This window comes from Echiichthys vipera (assembly GCF_963691815.1).
Source record: "Echiichthys vipera genome assembly, chromosome: 14".
NCBI lineage: Eukaryota > Metazoa > Chordata > Actinopteri > Perciformes > Trachinidae > Echiichthys > Echiichthys vipera.
Window position 1 is genome coordinate 8,881,054 of NC_139839.1, and position 10,943 is coordinate 8,891,996.

At 41.3% G+C, this 10,943-nt stretch overlaps 1 protein-coding gene across 1 annotated transcript in view; it reads right to left on the minus strand.

Moving 5' to 3' along the window:
* acsl6 (acyl-CoA synthetase long chain family member 6) overlaps positions 1 to 2,076 on the minus strand; it is a 34,521-nt gene extending 32,445 nt beyond the window's left edge. Inside the window, exon 1 of the mRNA XM_083927068.1 lies at positions 1,945 to 2,076. Within this exon, the coding sequence (XP_083783194.1) occupies positions 1,945 to 1,990 (46 nt within the window). The 5' untranslated portion in view covers positions 1,991 to 2,076. The remainder of the gene's footprint in view (positions 1 to 1,944) is intronic.
* Positions 2,077 to 10,943: the final 8,867 nt, after the last annotated feature.

A 10,943-nucleotide genomic window follows, 5' to 3' on the forward strand; every position in this document is an offset into this window, starting at 1 on the left:
GCAGGTTTTCAACCTTTTGACAATCCCTCTGACTCCCTACCTCCACCTTCTTGCAATCTCTAATTCGACACCATCCAAAAAGTAGTTTGAATGAAAGAAAATGCAACATGTCATAAGAGTCATACAGTTCTTATTCCTCTAGTGGACATGGGCCTTGTGTTATGTTAAGAAGAGCTTCCATCCTCCAATACTAAAGCATTATTAGTTGTTTTCTGCACAAAGGTGGGGTGACTTCACCACCGTCCTTTTAATCAAATATTGAGGAGGGGCAAAGAATAGGTTTACAGGCTGTATGGGGCTGCACTATGGTGATTAAAATGAATTATTTATATTGAGGAGCAGCAGGGTGTTGGGATGTGCTGACAGGTTAAAGGTGTCATGAATCACCCCAGGGGGCACTTTTCAGCGTCACTGTGTATATTTTTTCAGCCGAACAATTCAGTCTGTTCGAAACAACTTTGAGCCTCGATTCTAATTGGCCGCTTGCTGGTTATTAAATATACAACACCTGCAACAGCAAATTTTAATATTAATGCACCAACCAAAATCCCAACTGTTACTGGCTGTTTGTCACTTAGCAACCATGCAGTGCAGCGCTGCTGAAGACCTATACTCTTTGGCGGAGGAATACATAATTACACCAAGGCCTATTTACCATTAAAACATAGCCTTGCTGTGATGTACTGCCACGATACATTAAAAACAAGAATTCACTGGGCACTGTTTCTTTCATCACATTGCATGGGCTAGAATGACCCTATTCTATTGTCTTACAACACCTCGAATAAAATCAGAACTATACCATCAAACACGTCTCAAAAGGAATTATATATTTTGCCATAATCTGCTCGTGCATATAAAAGACGACCGGGGGTTAACGATGGCGCCTCTGAAGCGTTACCATGCCCCTAAAACCGCTCTGTAAACCGGGGTGGTGTCAGTGAGAGTGGAACATGCTGTGCTCTCTACTTTGCCGGGTAGGCCGCAGGATTTCAGCACCCTATCGCCTGGACAGCTCCGTCCAATCAGACGCGGTCATTAGAAGCGCGTCACTCTCCCTCATCCTTCTCCTCCTCCTCCCTCCCTCCATCACTGAGGCATGGCGGAGGACATCACAGACAAAATGCTGACTTTCACAACCGGCTTCCTGTCAAAGTGGCCCCGTTTAGTGTGAAATAAAAGAATGTGAGGTGCGGTTTTTGTTACAGCCTCGTTTAGGTGTTGACACAAGCGTCACCAGGAGGTCACGGACGACTGAAAGGCTGTTCACTAATGACGTGTGTCCGGTTTCTACGCACAATGTCACACGACCTTAGCAGCTGGCCGGCCCTCGAATGCACACGTTTGATCCTATTTGTCACACAGAGAGAACTGGTCTTTCTTTAATGGTTTCGACGTCAAACACACTGTCACCGAAATCAAATCACTGCTGTTTAAAGATGACCAACATGCATTCAGCCGCATGGCAGCCGGTCCACCCCTACTGTACCTGATAAAAGGTAAAGCAAACCTGGAAGCATCCCTCCACGTTGCTCCAATAAGCCCACAGAAAAGGATGAAGCACTGTGGTTGAAGCTAAGGCTCGCTAAAAACCGAGATGTCACACGTTTGCGTTGAGCTGGGTTGATACACGTGTAGTCTGAGAACATATTAAAATGTCACTAGCGTCGTCACTGTGCAGGCAAAGCGCCAACTACAGTGTGTATTAAGTAGGAGTCCTATGATTAGAAACTCGACGAAGTAGATTCTGCAAAAAGAATGAAATAAAAAACACCACAGCCCAATGAATGAAAAAGCCGGCAGTGATGACACACAATGCGCCTCAGCCCCTGTGAGACAGGTGCATCGCCTGTTATAGCCCAGCCCAGCGATGCTAAATCATACAATAGGCCTTAATGTATATATACATATATATCAAAACACGAACACGTATTCAAAACTCACCTAATATAATCCAGAGCGACCCAGAGACCAAAACGAATGCGAGCATGTCTTTCTCATTGAGTCAGCTGTCCCGGTGCAGGAGCGGCTCAAAACTGCAGCATCGACTGCAGCAAGTCGCCGACAATCTGGGAGATTAAGGGGGGGAGGGAGAGGGGGGCGACAATATATCTGAGACGGACCACAGTGGGGGAGCGGGGCAGGAGATGGCGATGTCCAGCGGGTTTAAACGGACTGAAGAAACAAACACCGGCCTATTGAAGCATCCTTCTTCCTGGTGGATCTTCCTCCTTCACCTAGTTGGCCGCTGCGCAATGGCAGACTCCCCTGCTGAAATGAAAGGGCTTAATAGGACAGACGGAAGATGCGATCGACGCCAAGGTTACTGGGGATGAAATGTCTATTCTGAATGCACACGTCTAAATCAAGTGTTTATTCTTATATGTATTGTCAAATGATCATGGAATTCTGTAAAGTCATTAATAAACGCGATGCTATAAATTTGGGCATTTAGGCTTAATGTTTATTTAAAAAAAAGAAAAGATAAAATGAGTAATTATGCATGTAAGAAAAGCATGTGTATGAGTATTTTCATATATTCTCTAAACGTTGTGAACATTGTTTTATTCAAAAGGAATCTATGCTATTTTGGTCAATGGCACATCACACCATGCAGCCTAAACGTCCCTGCAGCTGAGCACCACAGCTTTGACACAGAGTAACTTTGCATCAGGATCACGTGGTGCAATAAGACACTCCCAATGAACTAAAGTAACCTTGAGATGGGCCGACAAAGTGACAGAGGCTGAGTGAGTGACAGCAGGGATGAGAAATAGAGGGAAAAAAGACAGAAACAGAATTGTATTTACATAAAAAAAAAACTAATTATTTTGTCCAGTTATGCACTGGAGGGTCACTGCTTAGCTCACTGGCACTGCAGTGGTTACATTTTAAGTGATTCCATTTTTCATCCTGTTATCTCAAGCACATGAGTGTGTGAATGCATCCGATATGATTTAAGTCCTGGCTGGCTGCTCTGACTTGTATTTGATTAAACACAGTTTCATCTACTCACTATATTCATTTGAAATAATACAATTTGCATAGTGAATACTAAATATGCCTCATTTTGAGCGCAACAGCAGGCAGATGTAGCTGAATATTTAATTGTTAATCTAATATGTGTCCTTTCTATAAATTCACTGACTCAGTCTGTGAGTTTATTGACACAAAACGTGTGTCTCCAGTAGTGGTCGGCACGCTTACTGTGTTGTTGTGGTGTTGTCCTGTGACTGACCTTATTAAATGGGTCACTCGTGAGGACCTCTAATCTGTCACAACAGTTGCACTCATCACCATCCTGTTCTTCTTCTTGTTCTCTGATCCCACTGCGGAGAAAACACACAACAGAGAGCAAAAACTGATCTGGTGTACTGAGACAAATAGTCGAGAAAAAAAAGGTCAAACCAGTCTAGGGTTCAAACAGGTATAAAAGGAGTGGAATCAAACCGATTACAGAAATATATATATACATTTTTTTTTATCTCAATGCGGGTTGTATCTTAACCAAGTTACCCGATCTGCCAGCAGGACTCCAGGAGAGCGAATGCAGTTTAGCTGAGTTCACTGTTCACATTGTTGATTTATTTTGCAGCGTGATCAAAGTCCACACATAACAAACAGAAATCTACCCAGTATGTGACATATTACTCTAAAACTCTTAAATGTCATCGTATTACCACAGAAATGAGAGGGTTAGGTTGAGGTCTTGGGTTAAAATGATAAATAACAGAGATTAACTTCCCCTCCTCTGACAGGATGATAATAAATTAGGGATTCCTTATGTTTCAAGGTCAGAATGTAACTTCCTTGACTTATGTGCATGCATAAATGTCTGTTTTGGTGGTTGAATTGTATCTCTTTACTGTTGTTACAATGGTGCTTTGAGCTAAACGCCTCAGCTGTACTTTGTGTTCAGTGCAAATGATAAAATGTCAGCATGCTAACATGCTCACATTAACAATTCTAGCATGCTGATGCTAAGAAGGTATACCGTCCATGTTCACCATCTTAGATAGCATGTTAGCATGCTAACATTTGTTAGCACTGAACACAAAGTACAGAGGAGGCTGATGGTAATGACAATCCCATGATTAGATGTTTCATTGCACATAAGAAAATACATAATAGATCAGTAAAAAATGAACCAGATATAGTATATAGTGAAAAATAGTAAATAAAACAAATTACTAAAATGTGCAGGAGGAGCCAAAAAATCCCATAGGGACTTGTCAGGCGGCACTCCTAATGTACGACATTTATTTAAAATACAAAAATATGTGACAGCTAAAGAAACGACATAATTAATCAGGTAATAAAATATGAATGACAATAATGATGATGTTGCATAGCTTAAGTGGTTCAACAAACAATGAATCCAGGCTCGTTCTTGTTTAATATGACTTGGTAAACTGTCTCAATGAGGACCTCGGAATGGATGCTTTTTTTGCAGGTATTTGGAAATTTTGACCTGATGATGGTGGTAGATAGAGGACCACCAGATTGTCACAGTTTACCCTAAGGGGACATGAATGTCTGCATCAAATTTCACTGCAAACCATCAAATACTAGTGAAGACATTTTATTGAAAACCATAATTGTCAGTCTCCTGGGTGGAGCATGAGGAAAAATGATTAGGATTCATCTTTTGAGTACCATGAATATTTGAACAGATTTTCATCACAATCCATTTATCAGTTGCTGGGATATTTTATAGACCTTAACCTACAGCTAGAAAATAACATAACTAAAAAACAACCAAGCCGAATAAAAAATCAGTCCTATATCTTTTCCTAAACCTTGCTGGAAAACATCATAAGGTCAAGGAAAGATGTTAATGTTGGACAGTGTGCAAACTATACCATGGCTTTTGGGGGACCTCACTCCCTTTTTATGGCAAGAATGGCTTGTATTTTTTATTAAAGTGGATAAATAATATTAGCCTAATTTTACACATGAACCATGATGATGAAAAGATACAGAAAAATAGAAAGGCATTGCAAAAACAGCATATTGTCAATTCTTTAGAGACCACTGTAGAATTCCAAAAGTCTTGTTATCAAGGGAGCTCATTGCAGTGGCTAATTTTTGTCTACATCATTGTAGAAACCAAGAAGCAGTGAACTGCAGCTGAGTGAGTTAAACACTGCCGCCCTCAGTTTCACTGTGCCACCCATGACTGTGCCAATATGTTGCTTTGCTGATCTGTGCCGAACTGGATGAGTTAGGAAGAGGATTTCTATGGGTCTGTTGTGCAGATACAAAGGATGCATACAATATAACCAATTCACTGTAGACTCATACAATACCATCATTTTATTACAGATGAGAACCATAAATATGTAATATGATGATTTACTGAGTTGTTGAAACTTTACAGGGGTTTTCTAGGGTCACTATGGACTTGTTGTGAGAAGCAGTATAAACCACTTCATTGAAGATAGGGTCACAAATGATTGGATATGATACATTAGCCTGTCGAGCCTTAGTGAAAGACACTTTCTTTGTTTATTACTATGAGTAGACAATGACTCTTCAATTGCCTTGCCTATATAAGTGACTGTTAACTCTACACTCAGTGTCTATCCAATGTAAGTTATATGTGACTCTGTAGACCAGGGCTGCCCAACCCTGCTCCTGGAGGGCCACTGTCCTGCATGTTTTAGGTTTCTCCCTGCTCTTACACACTTGAGTCTAACGATTTTCAAACCTGTGACGAGCTTCAGCTGCTTGATGACGAGCACATCATTAGATTCAGGTGTGTTGGAGCAGGGAGAAACCTAAAACATGCAGGACAGTAGCTCTCCAGGAGCAGGGTTGGGCAGCCCTGCTGTAGACAGACAAAGACAAGGTTCTCTCTTTATCATCTTTATTTTTCTGTTTCCACCACACGCATGTCTAATTAAGAGGAGTCAAAAAAGTGACACAAAAGGATTGTCTCATTGAGAATTGCTGCTCATGCTCATATTAATCCACATTAATTCCAATAGTATGATTGTACGAAAATAATTGTTACATTTATGAAAGACAGACATATTGTTTGTTTTCGTGAACGGTCGAATGTTGTTGCTTTAAATGGTGGTGCCGCAAATAAATTGTGGGAAGGCCTTTTCTCCGTTCCTTTCATAAGGGGTGGTCCAGTGTACCCTATGCTAAAGGAGATAACGATGGAAGCACTGAGGCACCTTTCCTTAGCATTTAAGGAATTCCATAAGCTCTTATCATGGCTGCCATTTCCAGGTACTTCTGGGTAATTGTGTTTATTTTGCAAAAAAGTCTATTCGACTGCTGCCCAACACTGGAGTGAGCAAACAATAAGGTTAGGAATGCAAAGCAAAGCAAATCTGAGTAAATAAATATAACCTGAATGGGTTGGTAAGAGGTCTTTTAAGATTTGTGGATAGAGGTGGAATTGTAAGATGACAGGGCGACACGGTGGTGTGGTGGTTGCCTCATAGCAAGAGGGTTCCCGGTTTGAATCCCGGCTGGGGCCCTTCTGTGTGGAGTTTGCATGTTCTCCCCCCGTGTCTGCGTGGGTTTTCTCCGGGTTCTCCAGCTCCCTCCCGCAGTCCAAAGCCGTGCACGTGTTAGGTTCACTGATTACTCTAAATTGCCCGTAGGTGTGAATGTGGGTGTGAATGGTTGTCTGTCTCTGTTTGTCTCTATGTGCCCTGTGATAGACTGGCGTCCTGTCCGGCGTGTACCCCCCCTCACGCCTCAGCTTGGATCGGCTCTAGCCCCCCCGTAACCCCCGATAGGGACAAACGGTTGAAGATGAATGGATGGATGGTTAAGATGACAAAAATAATCTGTGATAATACCTTTTGAAGGCAAGAGGTATTATCATTAAAAGATATGATCATGAAAGGAATAGAACTAGATTGTAGATTGTACAGAAACAAGTCTGTCTCCCTCTGACTTCTTTACCACATACTTTAGTTTACAGCACTGAAGATAAGAAGCAGCCCTCACCCTGACCTGGTGACCCTTTGAACATATTTCACTACCGTTTCCTTGTTTCTGCTTTAACACAGGGTTTAATCAGTAACCATATTTTCATGAGGACTTAACTTTAAGTTGAACGATGCCAGAAGGGGGCACAGGTGAAAAAAATGCAGATACACGCCAAACTGTGAAACCGAGATTAAATAAAAACAGTGGTGGGAAAAAGAGAGGGGCTGAAGCTTTCCACATTTCTAACCTCTTTCTCAATTTCTTCCTGTAAATCTATTTTTGCTTTTCTTTAACCATGTTTTAAACTATGCCTTTTTTGTTGTTGAAGTTGTACAATTTACAAAGGATGGTGCATCACGTTGCTGTTGTGGCTCTAAGAGACAGTACATACAGTGGACTCATGGGGGTGCTAGACTTTAAAACCACTCAGGCAAAACTCTGACACCAGAAACCTGCAGAGATGATGTAATTTGTGTCTCATCGGCCTGGGGGATGCTTGCCATGTCTGGAAACTCCACATGTTAACTCATGTCCGTAAATTTTAAGCATGTGTTGTAGAACTTGTTGCAATAATATATATTTTTATCACTCTTTATTTACCTCTCTTCCATTGTGCCTTCTCTACCTCCCAACAGATCATGCATCTTTTTTCCTTCTAATTGATTTTTTCCCACAATTCAGATATTCTGTTTACACTCTCCTAGTCCCCTTACCCACCCATGAGATCACAGTGTAATTGCAGGCTAACTAACGAAGGCTTTGACTTGAACCAGTGTCAGTGAGCTGTTAAAACAGATGGTCCAGCGGGAGATTTGATGCTCAAGCTGCTTGTCTCATGCCAAAGCCTCAAATTACTGTCTTATCCTTGTAAGTGGACTAAATAATCAGAATCACTATCACTATATACTGTACATGCAGTGCAATCAATATTTGTCACAACTTGAATAAAAAGTTGGCAAGGAGAGCAGAAAATAAATAAGCACTGGTCAAAGACTAACATAAATCCTAAGATTAGGGTAAATAAAGTAGATTTAGGTTGAAAATGGAGAAAAAAGGTGCACAGGCTGGTGTTGATTACTGTTCTATATGTTTGAGTTAAACATAAGTATAATAAAAAATAGAACTGCCTTATGGATGTATGCCTCCACCAACCAGTCAAGTTGTAGTTTACATCCAAACTGTTCAGACTTACATAATATTTGTAGCGAGGACTTTGAAAGAATGTAATGTAAAATAAAGTATTAAGTGTATCATTTTCAACCAAATGTCTCCCCGTCTGTTTCCGAGGTATGGTGTTGAATAAGAAAAGCATTTTTGCAGAACACTATGATGTCAGAGTGAACTTAACCTTTGACCTTTTAAATATATAATGTCATAATTTTATCCTATTAAACATTTGTGTGAAATATTGTCACAACGAGCATAGAAATCATTAGGCAAAGAGTCACTTTGTGAGGTCACAGTGACCTTGACCTTTGACCTCCAACATTTAATCAGTTCGTCCTTGACTGGACGTTTCTGCCACATTCAAAGAAAATTTGTCAAGGGGTTCCTGAGGTATTGCAAAGGATTAGAGAGACGGACAGCCTGAAAACATAAGACATTTAAGACATACAATTTAAGTGTATTCATTTAATTTTTTTTTTAAGGGCCCATCCACCAAAGACGTTTTTGGCCGACCACATGCAGCCGGCGTTATAAGAGCCTAAAAACAGTATCTCTTGAAACCGGGTAACAGCGTGGGAAGATTTTAACGCCCCATGTGGAGTTGTAGTCTGGACCGTGTATCTGCATACTTTGTTAAACAATGCCGTCATCGCCCCACCTGGGATTGCAGTGATTCGTGCATCAGAGTCCAAAACACCACAAAAGTCTCCAATAACACCAGAAACAGTAGCTAGATTTCTCTACAGGATGGATCAAGATTTAGGAAGTCGCCGGATTTGGCGAGAAACTTGCCGCTGGTGTTTGTATCTTAGCCTACATAGCGTCTCCCCGTCTCGTCTTCTCTGTTGTTGGTGTATTTCTGTGGCAGCTACAGCACCACATCTAGGCCTGCCTTGTATATTACAGCCTTTTGAGCTGGTTTCACTAGTTTCGTGTGGACGCAGATATATCTTGAGCCTAGGCCATACGGAAAGCTTTTTTTAAAAAAAGGTTGTTTCAAGTGTGTGTGTGGACATACCCTCACTCACTTACAAACTGTTTTTGTCAGAAAACATGAATCGTTAAAACTTTGATATCTTGTGACACCTCGTGTTTACCTTGCAAAATAATGCTGCCTGCAGGTGGGGAACCAAATGAGCTAATACTCCAGAAGGATGGTGCATTTAAAAAAAAAAAGAAAATTTGTGATCATCCTAAACTGAGAGCCCAACAAAACATGCTAATGTGGGAATAAACACAACAGAGCTGCCAATAATAACCGGTGAGAAAATCGGGATGATTTTCCCCTCCATGTCCAGATAACTGCCTTCATTGGGAAATCCCACAGACTAACTGACTGCCGGTGAAAACTCCGCAGGAAAACTCCCTGCCATTCCCTGCCAGGCGCGTGCCTGCACATCACATGCGCGCAGCCGTCGCGGGCGCGCAAAAAACACCACGCGGGTGGGAAGTCCCTAGGACACAGCAGAGCCGGTAGCTGCGACAACAACACCGGTGTGGGGGCTCCCACAAGAACAGCGTGCTGTGTGTGCACTGATGCTGTTATATAACAGGAGCTCCGGTAGACTGTTTATCAAAAAGCCACGAGACCGAGCAACGGAATTCAAAATGTACAATAACATGGACTATGGATCCCGTTCTGTATGCATGTTCATTCACTCCGCTGCGGTTTTGTGCGCGCACAGACCGACGTATTACTAAACATGTTATGAGCTCTTGGTGAATTATCACACATATGAATGATCAAGAGTGTAAATATCTCTGCCACTGTCTTACTGATCCCACACAGCTGCTGCTTCAGCGTTGTGTCGTCATCATCGCTTCAACTCAGCATGCTGCATGGCCCACATCATAGACTGGGGGGGGTATAATAAAATGTGTACTGCACTGCCACTTCTGGTGACTTAATTTACTACACCGTTTCTTGTAAACGACTTACTTCTCAGCTGAGAGGCTGTTTATACTAAAGGGCTGGTCCATGCACATGCCTATGATATCAGGCATGGGTATCTGGATGATCAATGCTTGTGTGTGTGTGTGTGTGTAGGTGGTTTGACATATGATTGTTTATATGCATGTTTGTTATTTTAATAAGGTACACTTTGCAAAAACTACATTACAATTTACATCACTGCTACTAACCTAAACTTGTGAATTATTCATATTATTACTATTCTTCTTCTTATTATTATTGCTCTATCTAAAGTCATTAGCTACTTAGTACCGTGGGCCTATATGACACATTAACATATATAAATATATATATTCATATATAAATATATGCCTTATAATAAAATCATGGCTTGTTTATTGCTTCCTTAAATCCTTAAATAGAAAACCTACAATGTGTGACAATATCAGCAAATATTAAAAACGTTTGTAATAAGCAGGTCAATGCAAAGCCTTAAGAACTGTCCCGTGCCAAATGTAAAGTTGAGTCATTCAAGTTTAAGGGTAGGACCTAAGGGTAGGTCTACGTGCTGCAAACCACCGTAATTAACCCGTGTTGTTCTAAACTTCCGCCTTGCCTTCAACAGCGTGATTTCTCGGAAACAGGTCCACGGCTGAAAGCGGCTCGCAGCGGCGCATGCGCATGCCAATGTTGTAAAGAAATATCCATTTTAACCTAATTTAACTTTTATATTTGATATGAGCATTTGATATAATGTTCTTATGGGATTTAATAATCCCATAAAAACATTTTTAAAACAGCTCTGTGCAGTTTCCTTTTTTCCCGGGATGGACAGTTTTTACAGTGCGCCCGCCTCCTCCTCTCTTGTGCCGGGGAAAACCCTTATCACACTATAAAGCCAGAACTCACA